The 14336-nt window shown below is 64.8% G+C and overlaps 1 protein-coding gene across 4 annotated transcripts; it reads left to right on the plus strand.

Annotated features, from left to right (window-relative positions):
* The first annotated feature begins 4058 nt into the window (after positions 1-4058).
* On the plus strand, positions 4059-12073 carry SLC8A2 (solute carrier family 8 member A2). Of its 4 annotated transcripts, none has more exons than XM_074167895.1 (7): positions 4059-5809; positions 7299-7402; positions 7545-7562; positions 8580-8704; positions 8780-8879; positions 10123-10398; positions 11697-12073. In XM_074167895.1, exons 1-7 carry the CDS (start codon positions 4059-4061, stop codon positions 12071-12073), a joined length of 2751 nt encoding a protein of 916 aa, XP_074023996.1. The 4 variants fall into 4 exon arrangements, with proteins under 4 accessions (XP_074023996.1, XP_074023997.1, XP_074023998.1 ...); XM_074167896.1 differs by having other exon boundaries at positions 4149-5809; positions 8583-8704; XM_074167897.1 differs by lacking the exon at positions 7545-7562 and having other exon boundaries at positions 4149-5809.
* Positions 12074-14336: the final 2263 nt, after the last annotated feature.

A 14336-nucleotide genomic window follows, 5' to 3' on the forward strand; every position in this document is an offset into this window, starting at 1 on the left:
AATTGGGAAAATTGGGAGCCGGATCCGTCCCGTGGGGGGGGGGAGGGGGGGGTGTGTGTGTTAAAAATGGGATTTTTTGTTTTTTGGGGGGGGGGAGGGGGCTCCAGGCTCCGTCGCTGAATTTTTGGGGAATCGGGAAAATTTTGGGGGGGGGGGGTTCGCTTATTTAGTTTTTTTTAATTGGATTATTCTGGAAGGATCCCCCCCCCCCCCCAAAAAAAAAAAAAAAGGGGGGGGGTCCCCATGGATTAAAGCTCGATCCCACTTTAATTCCCGGCTCCGGGGCCTTTTTTTTTTTTGGGGGGGGGGGGGGAAGTGGGGGGGGGGGTGTCTCGAGGAAGTTTTTTTTCTCCTCTCCCCCTCCCCCCCCCCCAAAAAAAAAAAAAAGAGGGTTTTTCACCCCAAATTGGTGGGATGGGGGGGGGGGGGCAGGAATATCCCTGGGGCTGGGGGTGGGGTGGGGGGGAGGTTGGGGGGGGGGGTCACAAAAAAACCCCCCCCTCTATTTCCAAGACTCTGCTTTTTTGCCTTTTTCCCACCAAATTGCACCTCCCGGCGAGTTTAATTATTGTTTGGCCCCGAGGCGGGAAGGAGGTGATTAAATTAATTAGGGGGGGGGGGGAGATGTGGGGCTGGGGGCGGCTGCGCTGCCCCCCCCCCCCCCAAAAAAAACCACTTACCCGGGGTCAAGGCTCTGCCCCACGGCGGGTTGCGGAGGGCGCTGCGTTGGGACGGGGGTGTGGGGCTGGGGGTGTGGGGCAGGGCAATGGGGCTGGGGCAGTGGGGCTGGTGCCGTGGGGCAGGGCAATGGGGCTGGGGGTGTGGGGTTAGGGCTGTGGGGCTGGGGCAGTGGGGCTGGTGCCGTGGGGCAGGGCAATGGGGCTGGGGGTGTGGGCAGGGCAATGGGGCTGGGGCAGTGGGGCTGGTGCCGTGGGGCAGGGCAATGGGGCTGGTGGTGTGGGGCAGTGAAATGGGGCTGGTGCCATGGGGCTGGTGCCATGGGGCAGGGCAATGGGGCTGGGGCAGTGGGGCTGGTGCCGTGGGGCTGGTGCCGTGGGGCAGTGAAATGGAGCTGGGGCAGTGGGGCTGGTGCTGTGGGGCTGGTGCCGTGGGGCAGGGCAATGGGGCTGGTGGTGTGGGGTTAGGGCTGTGGGGCTGGGGCAGTGGGGCTGGTGCCGTGGGGCAGTGAAATGGGGCTGGGGCAGTGGGGCTGGTGCCGTGGGGCAGGGCAATGGGGCAGTGAAATGGGGCTGGGGCAGTGGGGCTGGTGCCGTGGGCAGGGCAATGGGGCTGGTGGTGTGGGGCAGTGAAATGGGGCTGGGGCAGTGGGGCTGGTGCCGTGGGGCTGGTGCCATGGGGCAGGGCAATGGGGCTGGTGGTGTGGGGCTGGTGCCGTGGGGCAGGGCAATGGGGCTGGTGGTGTGGGGCTAGGGCTGTGGGGCTGGGGCAGTGGGGCTGGTGCCGTGGGGCAGGGCAATGGGGCTGGTGCCGTGGGGCAGTGAAATGGGGCTGGTGCCATGGGGCTGGTGCCGTGGGGCAGGGCAATGGGGCTGGTGCCGTGGGGCAGTGAAATGGAGCTGGGGCAGTGGGGCTGGTGCTGTGGGGCTGGTGCCGTGGGGCAGGGCAATGGGGCTGGTGGTGTGGGGCAGTGAAATGGGGCTGGTGCCATGGGGCTGGTGCCGTGGGGCAGTGCAATGGGGCTGGTGGTGTGGGGCTAGGGCTGTGGGGCTGGGGCAGTGGGGTAGTGCAGTGGTGCTGGTGGTGTGGGGCTGGGGAAGTGGGGCAGATTAATGGGGCTGGAGCAGTGGGGCTGGGGAGGGGAAGGTGCTGTGGGGCTGGGGCAATGGGGCTGGTGGTGTGGGGCTGGAGCAGTGGAGCTGGTACAATGGGGCAGCGCCGTGGGGCTGGTGCCATGGGGCCATGCAATGGGGCAGCGCCGTGGGGCTGGTGCCGTGGGGCCATGCAATGGGGCAGAGCAATAGGGCTGGTGCCGTGGGGCTGGTGCTGTGGGGCAGTGCCGTGGGGCAGTGCCGTGGGGCAGAGCCAGCTGTTGCCCCACACGGGGGGGGGACGGTGGCCACCGGGGCCTCGCGCTGGCCCTCCCCTCCCCACTGAGCCGTGGGGGCCGGGCTCGCTCCCCGTGGGGCAGCGACGCTGTGGGGCAGCCCCACAGAGCGGGGGGCGGGATTTGGGGTGGGGGGGTCCCCGCTCCCTCTCCATCATCCTTTTTATAGCCGTTGCCATCCCGTTGCCATGGGAACCACGCCGTTGCCAGGGTGGAGCCTGGGAGCGCCCACGCACCCCCAAACCCCGGGGGCTGCGGCCGCCCCACGGCCCTCGCCAGCGCCCCACACATGTGGGTCCCCGGCCCCACGGCCTAGCGTCGCCCCACGGATGTGGTCCCCAGCCCCACGGCTCCGTCCCAGCCCCACGGCCGAGCGTCGCCCCACGGATGTGGTCCCCAGCCCCACGGCTGAGCATCACCCCACGGCTCCACCCCAGCCCCCACGGCCCTCGTCAGCGCCCCACACATGTGGGTCCCCGGCCCCATAGCTCCCTCCCTCCCCAGCCCCACGGCCGAGCGTCGCCCCACGGCCGAGCGTCGCCCCACAGATGTGGTCCCCAGCCCCACGGCTCCGTCCCAGCCCCATGGCTCCGTCCCAGCCCCATGGCTGAGCGTTGCCCCATGGATGTGGTCCTCAGCCCCACGGCTCCATCCCAGCCCCATGGCTGAGCATCGACCCACGGATGTGGTCTCCAGCCCCATGGCTCCGTCCCAGCCCCACGGCTCCGGCCCAGCCCCACAGATGTGGTCTCCAGCCCCACAGCTGAGTGTCACTCCACGGCCACAGCCCCCAGCCCCATGGGATTCCAGAGCCCCCCAGCCCTTAACGAGCCCCCCCCCCCCCTTTAATGAACCCCCCCTGGCCTTTAAGTAGCCCCATGGCTTTAACAAGCCCCCCAGGTCTTTAAGTAGCCCTCTAAGCCTTCAAGTAGCCCTGTGGCTTTAACGAGCCCCACAGACCTTTAAGTAGCCCTCTAAGCCTTTAAGTAGCCCCCCAAACCTTTAAGTAGCCCCCCAGGCCTTCAAGTAGCCCTGTGGCTTTAACGAGCCCCCCAGCCTTTAAGTAGCCCTCTAAACCTTTAAGTAGCCCCCCAGGCCTTTAAGTAGCCCTGTGGCTTTAATGAGCCCCACAGACCTTTAAGTAGCCCTCTAAGCCTTTAAGTAGCCCCGTGGCTTTAACGAGCCCCCCAGGCCTTTAAGTAGCCCTCTAAGCCTTTAAGTAGCCCCGTGGCTTTAACGAGCCCCCCAGGCCTTTAAGTAGCCCTCTAAACCTTTAAGTAGCCCTGTGGCTTTAACGAGCCCCACAGACCTTTAAGTAGCCCTCTAAGCATTTAAGTAGCCCCCCAAACCTTTAAGTAGCCCCCCAGGCCTTCAAGTAGCCCCCCAGGCCTTCAAGTAGCCCTGTGGCTTTAACGAGCCCCCCAGCCTTTAAGTAGCCCTCTAAACCTTTAAGTAGCCCCCCAGGCCTTTAAGTAGCCCTGTGGCTTTAATGAGCCCCACAGACCTTTAAGTAGCCCTCTAAGCCTTTAAGTAGCCCTGTGGCTTTAACGAGCCCCACAGACCTTTAAGTAGCCCTCTAAGCCTTTAAGTAGCCCTGTGGCTTTAACGAGCCCCCCAGGCCTTTAAGTAGCCCTCTAAACCTTTAAGTAGCCCCCCAGGCCTTTAAGTAGCCCTGTGGCTTTAATGAGCCCCCCAGACCTTTAAGTAGCCCTCTAAGCCTTTAAGTAGCCCTGTGGCTTTAACGAGCCCCCCAGGCCTTTAAGTAGCCCCCCCAGCCTTTAAGTAGCCCCGTGGCTTTAAGGAGCCCCCCAGGCCTTTAAGTAGCCCTCGAAACCTTTAAGTAGCCCCCCATGCCTTTAAGTAGCCCTGTGGCTTTAACGAGCCCCCCAGGCCTTTAAGTAGCCCCCCCAGCCTTTAAGTAGCCCCGTGGCTTTAAGGAGCCCCCTGGCCCACCCTGAGCCCTTCTCTGTCCCCCCAGGTGGGAGCCGTGGGGATGGCGGCCCGGCGGGCGGCGTTGGTGGCCGCCCTGCTGCTGGCCGAGCCCTGCGCCCCGGAGCCGGCGGCCGAGGCCAACGGGACCTGCCAGGGCTCCAACCGCTGCCAACCCGGCGTCCTCCTGCCCGTCTGGCAACCCGACAACCCCTCCTTCGGCGACAAGGCGGCCCGCGCCATCGTCTACTTCGTGGCCATGATGTACATGTTCCTGGGGGTCTCCATCATCGCCGACCGCTTCATGGCCTCCATCGAGGTCATCACCTCCAAGGAGAAGGAGATCACCATCACCAAGGCCAACGGGGAGACCAGCATCGGCACCGTCCGCATCTGGAACGAGACGGTCTCCAACCTCACCCTCATGGCCCTGGGCTCCTCCGCCCCCGAGATCCTCCTCTCCGTCATCGAGGTGTGCGGTCACAACTTCCAGGCTGGGGAGCTGGGTCCCGGCACCATCGTGGGCAGCGCGGCCTTCAACATGTTCGTGGTCATCGCCGTCTGCGTCTACGTCATCCCCAGCGGCGAGAGCCGCAAGATCAAACACCTGCGGGTCTTCTTCGTCACGGCCTCCTGGAGCATCTTCGCCTACATCTGGCTCTACCTGATCTTGGCCGTCATCTCCCCCGGGGTGGTGCAGGTTTGGGAAGCCCTCCTCACCCTCGTCTTCTTCCCCGTCTGCGTGGTCTTCGCCTGGGCGGCCGACAAGCGTCTCCTCTTCTACAAGTACGTCTACAAGCGCTACCGGGCCGACCCCCGTAGCGGCATCATCATCGGCACCGAGGGGGAGCTCCCCAAGGGCATCGAGATGGACGGCGGCTTCCCCGGGGGTGGCCCCGAGCGCCGCGAGGCCGAAGGCCTCCCCGCCTCCCCCGCCCTCCCCGCCCCCACCCCGGAGGAGAAGGAGCTGGACGAGAGCCGACGGGAGGTCATCCAGATCCTGAAGGACCTCAAGCAGAAGCACCCGGAGAAGGAGCTGGAGCAACTGGTGGACATGGCCAACTACTACGCCCTCCTCCACCAGCAGAAGAGCCGGGCCTTCTACCGCATCCAGGCCACCCGCATGATGACCGGGGCGGGCAACATCCTCAAGAAACACGTAGCCGAGTTCTCCAAGAGGTCCTCCACCCTCCTGGAGGTGCCCTCGGACGCCGAGGAGGAGACCTGCAGCCGCATCTTCTTCGAGCCCTGCCTCTACCACTGCCTGGAGAACTGCGGCTCCGTCACCCTCTCGGTGGCTTGCCAGCAGGGGGCCGAGGCCAACCACACCTTCTACGTGGACTACAAGACGGAGGACGGCTCGGCCAAAGCGGGCTCCGACTACGAGTACAGCGAGGGGACGCTCATCTTCAAGCCGGGGGAGACCCAGAAGGAGCTGAAGATCGGCATCATCGACGACGACATCTTCGAGGAAGACGAGCACTTCTTCGTCCGCCTCCTCAACCTCCGGGTGGGCGACGCCGAGGGAATGTTCGAGGCCGACTCGGCCGAGCACCCCAAGGGCCGCCTGGTGGCCCCCTTGGTGGCCACCGTCACCATCTTGGACGACGACCACGCCGGCATCTTCACCTTCCAGGACCGGCTGTTGCACGTCAGCGAGTGCCAGGGCACGGTGGAGGTGACGGTGGTGCGGAGCTCGGGGGCGCGGGGCACCGTCCTCCTGCCCTACCGCACCCTGGAGGGCACGGCCCGCGGCGGCGGCGTCCACTACGAGGACGCCTGCGGGGAGCTGGAGTTCCGCAACGACGAGACCGCGTGAGACGCCGGCCCTCGCACGGCCGCCCCCTCGCACGGCCACCCCTTGCACGGCCACCCCTTGCACGCCCAACCCATGCTCGGCCACCCGTTGCATGATCACCCATCGCACAACCATCCCTTGTAGGACCATCTCTGGCACGTCCATCCGTTGGACAACCACTCCTTGCACATCCACCCCCTCGCACGGCTGGGTCTTGCACGGCCACCCCTTGCACGGCCACCCATTGCACGCCCAACCCGTGCTCGGCCACCCATTGCATGATCACCCATCGCACAATCATCTCTTGTAGGACCATCTCTGGCACGTCCATCCACTGGACGACCACCCCTTGCACGCCCAACCCACACTCGATCACCCCTCACACGACCATCCCTTGCACAACCATCCCTTGCACGATTACCTCATTGCAGTGGAGGGAGGGATGGAGGGATGGAGATGGAGAGAGGGATGGATGGTGGGAGAAGGAGGGATGGAGGGATGGACATGGATGGGTGGAGGAGTGGAGAGATGGAGGGATGGATGGAGAGATGGAGATGGAGAGATGGATGGTGGGAGAGGGATGGATGGATGGATATGGATGGATGGAGGGATGGAGAGATGGATGGATGGACGGATGGATGGGCACATGGATGGATGGATGATGGATGGACATGGAGAGATGGAGAGATGGATGGTGGGAGAGGGATGGATGGATGGATGATGGAGGGATGGAGGGATGGATGATGGATGGACATGGATGGATGGAGAGCTGGAGAGATGGATGGAGGGGTGGATGGGTGGACGGATGGATGATGGAGAGATGGATGGATGATGGATGGATGAACACATGGATGGAGGGATGGATGGACATTGAGGGATGGAGCGATGGAGATGAAGAGGTGGAGATGGAGAGATGGATGGAGGGATGGATGGGTGGGTGGATGGATGGTGAATGGACATGGATGTGGAGGAATGGAGATGAGGAGATGGAGATGGAGAGATGGATGGAAGGGTGGATGGATGATGGATGGACATGGATGTGGAGGGATGGAGAGATGGAGAGATGGATGGTGGGAGAGGGATGGATGGATGGATTAAGAGACAGATGGAAGGATGGGTGAACAGATGACAGATGGAGAGATGGATGGATGAAGAGGTGGATGGACACATGGACGGAAAGGTGAAGGGATGGATGGACAGACGGAGAGATGGATGGATGGAAAGGTGGACGGATGGGTGGAGAGATGGAAGGATGGATGGACACATGGATGGATGGATGGACAGACAGATGGGTGGGTGGATGGACAGAGAGGGCTCTGGTTGGCCATTGCCACCCTACACTGGGGACACTACAACCATGGGGACAACCCCCAGCACACGGGTCCCACGGGGCAGAAGGTGGCCCGTGTGGCCAGTTCCTGCCCCCCCTCATCCCCGTGGGGCGTCATGGGTCCCCTGGGGGTGACGGTGACGGCGCCGTGTGTGTGTGTGTGTCCCCGTCCCCAGGAAGACGCTGCAGGTGAAGATCGTGGACGATGAGGAGTACGAGAAGAAGGACAACTTCTTCATCGAGCTGGGGCAGCCGCGGTGGCTCAAACGGGGCATCTCGGGTACGGGCGTGGCCGGGGCGTGGCCTGGGTGTGGTCGGGGAGGGGGGGCGTGGTCGGGGTGTGGCCGGGGCGGGGCAGCTGGGGTTGTGGTGGGGCTGAGCCCTGGTGGCATCTCACCACCTTCTTCTTCCTCTCTCCGCAGCCCTTCTGCTCACCCAAGGTAGGAGCCTTCGTCGTCATCGTCATCATCATCGTCATCGTCATCCTCGGCGCTGGTGGGGGGACGGATCCTGCTGTCCCCGTGTCCTGCGCCACGTCCCCGTGTCACCTACGGTCACCCCGTGCCATGTCCCCATGCCATGTCCCCATGCCGTGTCCCCACACCCCATGGCATGTCCCCACGCCGTGTCCCCACACAGTGTCCCCATGCCATGTCTCCACACCTCACACCACGTCCCCGTGCCCCATGTTGTGTCCCCATGTCACAATGTCCCCACATGTCCCACACCATGTCCCCACACCGTGTCCCCATGCCATGTCCCCACGCTGTGTCTCCATGTGGTGTCCCCATGCCATGTCCCCACACCGTGTCCCCACACCATGTCCCCACGCTCTGTCCCCATGTGGTGTCCCCACACCATGTCCCCATGTGGTGTCCCCACGTGGTGTCCCCATGTGGTGTCCCCATGCCATGTCCCCACACCGTGTCCCCACACCATGTCCCCACGCTCTGTCCCCACACCATGTCCCCACGTGGTGTCCCCATGTGGTGTCCCCATGCCATGTCTCCACACGGTGTCCCCACACCATGTCCCCACGCCCATGCCATGTCCCCACGCCGTGTCCCCATGTGGTGTCCCCATGCTGTCTCTCCATGTGGTGTCCCCACACGGTGTCCTCACACCATGTCCCCATGCCCATGCCATGTCCCCACACCGTGTCTCCATGTGGTGAGCCCACGTGGTGTCCCCATGCCATGTCTCCATGTGGTGTCCCCACACCGTGTCCCCACACCGTGTCTCCATGTGGTGAGCCCACGTGGTGTCCCCACACCGTGTCTCCATGTGGTGTCCCCACACCGTGTCCCCACACCGTGTCTCCATGTGGTGTCCCCCCATGCCAGGTCCCCACGCCGTGTCCCCACGCCATGTCTCCACGTGATGTCCCCCCACCGTGTCCCCGTGCCGTGTCTCCATGTGGTGTCCCCACGCCGTGTCCCCCCACGGTGTCCCCGCAGCAGACGGTGACCGGAAGCTCTCCGCGGAGGAGGAGGAGGCTCGGCGCATCGCCGAGATGGGCAAACCCATCCTGGGGGAGAACTGCAAGCTGGAGGTCATCATCGAGGAGTCCTACGACTTCAAGGTGACCAGCGGGGACGGGGAGGTCAGGTGACACGGGGACGTGGGGGACAAGGGGAACACGGACATGTCCCCACAGAACACGGTGGACAAGCTGATCAAGAAGACCAACCTGGCCATGGTCATCGGGACGCACTCCTGGAGGGAGCAGTTCCTGGAAGCCATCACCGTCAGTGCAGGTGGGTCCCCAGCCGTGGGGACATCCAGCCCTGGGGCCACCACCCTGGGGACAAGCATCCTGGGACCATGCACCCTGGGGCCAAACACCTTGGGACAAGCACCCTAGGGCCACCACCACCCTGGGGCCACCACCACCCTGGGGCCACCCCCCCAGGGGCCAAGCACCCTGAGACCTTGGAACACCACCTTGCGGCCACTACCCTGAGGCCACCACCCTGAGACAACGCACCCTGGGGCAACCACCCTGAGAGCGTACACCCTGTGGCCACCACCCTGGGGCTCAACCACCTTGGGACAAGCACCCGGGGGGCCACCACTCTGTTGCCACCACCCTGTGGCCACCACTACCCTGGGGCCACCACGCTGTGGTGAAGCACCTTGGGACAAGCACCCTGGGGGCCACCACCCTGAGACAATGCACCCCGTGGCCACCACCTTGTGGCCACCACCCTGTGGCCAAGCACCTTGGGACAAGCACCCTGGGGGCCACCACCCTGAGACCATGCACCCTGTGGCCACCACCTTGTGGCCACCACCCTGTGGCCAAGCACCTTGGGACAAGCACCCTGGGGGCCACCACCCTGAGACCATGCACCCCGTGGCCACCACCTTGTGGCCACCACCCCGTGGCCAAGCACCTTGGGACAAGCACCCTGGGGGCCACCACCCTGAGACTATGCACCCTGTGGCCACCACCCCGTGGCCACCACCACCCTGGGGCTACCACGCTGTGGTGAAGCACCTTGGGACAAGCACCCTGGGGGCCACCACCCTGAGACCATGCACCCCGTGGCCACCACCACCCTGGGGCCACCACGCTGTGGTGAAGCACCTTGGGACAAGCACCCTGGGGGCCACCACCCTGAGACCATGCACCCCGTGGCCACCACCCCGTGGCCACCACCATCCTGGGGCCACCACACTGTGGTGAAGCACCTTGGGACAAGCACCCTGGGGCCACCACCCTGAGAGCGTACACCCTGTGGCCACCACCCTGGGGCTCAACCACCTTGGGACAAGCACCCTGGGGCCACCACCCTGAGACCATGCACCCTGTGGCCACCACCTTGTGGCCACCACCCCGTGGCCATCACCACCCTGGGGCCACCACGCTGTGGTGAAGCACCTTGGGACAAGCACCCTGGGGGCCACCACCCTGGGGACAATCCCCTTGTGGCCACCCCCCCCCCCCCGGGTGCGGGGAGCCCCCCGCGGGCGCTGAGGGTGACCCTTCCCCGGCAGGCGAGGAGGAGGAGGAGGAGGACGGGCGAGAGGAGCGGCTGCCCTCCTGCTTCGACTACGTCATGCACTTCCTGACGGTCTTCTGGAAGGTCCTCTTCGCCTGCGTCCCCCCCACCGAGTACTGCAACGGCTGGGCTTGCTTCGGCGTCTCCATCCTCCTCATCGGCGTCCTCACCGCCCTCATCGGGGACCTGGCCGCCCACTTCGGCTGCACCGTGGGCCTCAAGGACTCCGTCAACGCCGTCGTCTTCGTGGCCCTCGGCACCTCCATCCCCGGTGAGGGCTGGGGGGGGGTGGGGAAGGAAGGAGAGAGGGAGGGAGGGAGGGAGGGGAAGAGGGAGAGGGGATGGAGAAGGGAGAGGGAGGGGGGAAATGGAGATGGAGAGGGGTGAAGAGAAGAAGGGAAAGGGAAGAGGAGAGAGGAGGATGGGAAGAGGGAAAGGGGAGAGGGAGAGGGAGAGGGAGAGGGAGAGGGAGAGGGAGAGGGAGAGGGAGAGGAAGAGGAAGAGGAGAGGGAGAGGGAGAAGGGAGAGGGAGAGGGAGAGGGAGAGGGAGAGGAAGAGGAAGAGGAGAGGGAGAGGGAGAGGGAGAGGGAGAGGGAGAGGAGAGGAAGAGGAGAGGGAGAGGGAGAGGGAGAAGGGAGAGGGAGAGGGAGAGGGAGAGGGAGAGGGAGAGGGAGAGGGAGAGGGAGAGGGAGAGGGAGAGGGAGAGGAGAGGGAGAGGGAGAAGGGAGAGGGAGAAGGGAGAGGGAGATGGAGAGGGGTGAAGAGAAGAGGGGAAAGGGAAGAGGAGAGGGAGAGGGAGAGGGAGAGGGAGAGAGGATGGGGAGAGGGGAGAGGGAGAAGGGAAAGGGCACGTCCTCATGCCCATCTCATGTCCCAATGTCCACCTTGTGTCCCATCTCCCTCTGTCCCCATGTCCCCCCCATGTCCCAATGTCCACCTCGTGTCCCCATGCCCATGTCCTCATGCCCATCCCATGTCCCCATGCCCATGTTCCCATCTCATGTCCCCATGTCCATGTCCCCATGCCCTCCCCATGTCCCAATGTCCACCTCGTGTCCCCACGCCCATGTCCCCATCTCCATCTCCCCATGCCCATGTCCCAATGTCCACCTTGTGTCCCCATGCCCATGTCCTCATGCCCATCCCATGTCCCCATCTCCATCTCCCCATGCCCATGTCCCCATGCCCTCCCCATGTCCCAATGTCCACCTCGTGTCCCCATGCCCATGTCCTCATGCCCATCTCATGTCCCCATGCCCACCCCATGTCCCCATCTCCATCTCCCCATGCCCATGTCCCAATGTCCACCTTGTGTCCCCATGCCCATGTCCTCATGCCCATCTCATGTCCCCATGCCCTCCCCATGTCCCCATGCCCTCCCCATGTCCCAATGTCCACCTCGTGTCCCCATGCCCATGTCCTCATGCCCATGTCCTCATGCCCATCTCATGTCCCCATGCCCACCCCATGTCCCCATCTCCATTTCCCCATGCCCATGTCCCCATGCCCACCCCGTGTCCCCATCCCCACCTCCCCACGTCCCCCACACCGTCCCCCCTGTCCCCGCAGACACCTTCGCCAGCAAGGTGGCGGCGCTGCAGGACCAGTGCGCGGACGCCTCCATCGGCAACGTCACGGGCTCCAACGCCGTCAACGTCTTCCTGGGGCTGGGGGTGGCCTGGTCGGTGGCCGCCATTTACTGGGCGGCCCAAGGCCGGGACTTCGAGGTCCAGACGGGGACCTTGGCCTTCTCCGTCACCCTCTTCACCATCTTCGCCTTCGTCTGCATCAGCGTCCTCATGTACCGCCGCCGGCCCCACATCGGGGGCGAGCTGGGGGGGCCCCGCACCCCCAAACTCCTCACCGCCGGCCTCTTCCTCGGCCTCTGGCTCCTCTACATCCTCTTCGCCAGCCTGGAAGCCTATTGTCACATCAAGGGCTTCTGAGGGGGACACACGCACAAGGGGACGGGGACCCCCCAGGGCCATGGCGGGGGGGAAGGGGTTGGGTCATCCTCAAGGTGGGGGGTGCAGCCCCATGGGGTCCATCCGGTGTCACCGCATCCCCTTGGGGTCTGTGTGCCCGTGTCCCCTTGGAGTCCTCCTGGCATCTCCATGTCCCCTTGGGGTTCTCCTGCCACCCCCATGTCCCCAGAGGGTCCCCGTGTCCCCAGAAGGTCCTCCTGCCACCGCCACATCCCCAGAGGGTCATCATGTCCCTTGGGGCTTTCCTGCCACCCCCATGTCCCCAGAGGGTCCCTGTGTCCCCAGAAGGTCCTCCTGCCACCACCACATCCCCACAGGGTCACCATGTCCCTTGGCGTCTTCAGACCACCTCCAGGTCCCCAGAAGGTCCCGATATCTCCTTGAGGTCCTACTGCCACCTCCATGTTCCCGTGTCCCCTTGGGGTCTTCCTGCCACCCCCATGTCCCCAGAAGGTCCTCCTGCCACTGCCACATCCCCAGAGGGTCACCATGTCCCTTGGGGTCTTCCCGCCACCCCCATGTCCCTTGGGGTCCTCCTGCCACCCCCATGTCCTCCTAGGGTCCTCCTGCCACCTCCAGGTCTCCAGAAGGTCCCTATGTCTCCTTGGGGTCCTCCTGCCATCCCCATGTCCCCAGAGGGCCCCCATGTCCCCAGAAGGTCCCCCTGCCACCCCCATGTCCCTTGGGGTCCTCCTGCCACCCCCATGTCCCCAGAAGCTTCCCATGTCCCCAGAAGGTCCTCCTGCCACTGCCACATCCCCAGAGGGTCCCCATGTCCCTTGGGGTCCTCCTGCCATCCCCATGTCCCCAGAAGCTCCCCACATCCCTTGGGGTCCTCCTGCCACCCCCAGGTCCCCAGAGAGTCCCCATGTCCCCAGAAGGTCCCCCTGCCACCCCCATGTCCCTTGGGGTCCCCCTGCCACCCCATGTCCTCCTAGGGTCCTCCTGCCACCTCCAGGTCCCCAGAAGGTCCCTATGTCTCCTTGGGGTCCTCCTGCCACCCCCACGTCCCCAGAGGGTCCCCATGTCCCCTCAGCCCCGCCCCCCCCCCCCCCCCACACCTCCATGTCCCCCATCCCACGCCCTGAGGGGGGTGTTGGGGGGGGGGGGGAAGGAAGGAAAAAGGCGGGAATTTTCCCGCCCTCCTGGGGGTTTCCTCACAGCGGCGTCTGACGGGGACCGACACGGAGGGACCGCACCGGACCCGGGGGTGATCGTCCCCGCTCCGGAGGGACCGCCCCGGGTCCAGGCAGACAGCCCCGGTCGGCGAGGGACCGCCCCCGGTTGGAGAGGTACCGCCTCGATTGCTCACAGGACCCGCCCCGATCGCTGAGAGGACCCGCCCTGGTCCCTGACAGAATTCCCCGCCCCCAGTCCCTGACAGGATTCCCCCCCCCCGGTTCCTGACAGGATCCCCCCCCCCGGTTCCTGACAGGATCCCCCCCCCCGGTTCCTGACAGGATCCCCCCCCAGTTCCTGACAGGATTCTCCCCCCGGTTCCTGACAGGATTCTCCCCAGTTCCTGACAGGATCCCCCCCCGGTTCCTGACAGGATCCCCCCCGATCGCTGACAGGATCCCCCCCAGTTCCTAACAGGTTCCCCCCCCGGGTCCTGACAGGATTCCCCCCCCCGGTTCCTGACAGGATCCCCCCCCCAGTTCCTGACAGGATTCTCCCCGGTCCCTGACAGGATTCTCCCCAGTTCCTGACAGGATCCCCCCCCGGTTCCTGTCAGGATCCCCCCCAGTTCCTGACAGGATCCCCCCCCGATCGCTGACAGGATCCCCCCCAGTTCCTAACAGGTTCCCCCCCCGGGTCCTGACAGGATTCCCCCCCCCGGTTCCTGACAGGATCCCCCCCCCAGTTCCTGACAGGATTCTCCCCGGTCCCTGACAGGATTCTCCCCAGTTCCTGACAGGATCCCCCCCCGGTTCCTGTCAGGATCCCCCCCAGTTCCTGACAGGATCCCCCCCCGATCGCTGACAGGATCCCCCCCAGTTCCTAACAGGTTCCCCCCCCGGGTCCTGACAGGATTCCCCCCCCCGGTTCCTGACAGGATCCCCCCCCCAGTTCCTGACAGGATTCTCCCCGGTCCCTGACAGGATTCTCCCCAGTTCCTGACAGGATCCCCCCCCGGTTCCTGTCAGGATCCCCCCCAGTTCCTGACAGGATCCCCCCCCGATCGCTGACAGGATCCCCCCCAGTTCCTAACAGGTTCCCCCCC

This window comes from Numenius arquata, unplaced genomic scaffold (assembly GCF_964106895.1).
Source record: "Numenius arquata unplaced genomic scaffold, bNumArq3.hap1.1 HAP1_SCAFFOLD_1609, whole genome shotgun sequence".
Lineage (NCBI taxonomy): Eukaryota > Metazoa > Chordata > Aves > Charadriiformes > Scolopacidae > Numenius > Numenius arquata.

Bases quoted from the DNA above. Each gene is read 5' to 3' on its own strand.
- SLC8A2 (XM_074167895.1), top strand. From the start codon at position 4,059: ATGGCGGCCCGGCGGGCGGCGTTGGTGGCCGCCCTGCTGCTGGCCGAG. The intron at 5,810-7,298 runs GTGAGACGCCGG...CCCCGTCCCCAG, and splicing joins TTCCGCAACGACGAGACCGC to GAAGACGCTGCAGGTGAAGA. The intron at 10,399-11,696 runs GTGAGGGCTGGG...CTGTCCCCGCAG, and splicing joins CCTCGGCACCTCCATCCCCG to ACACCTTCGCCAGCAAGGTG.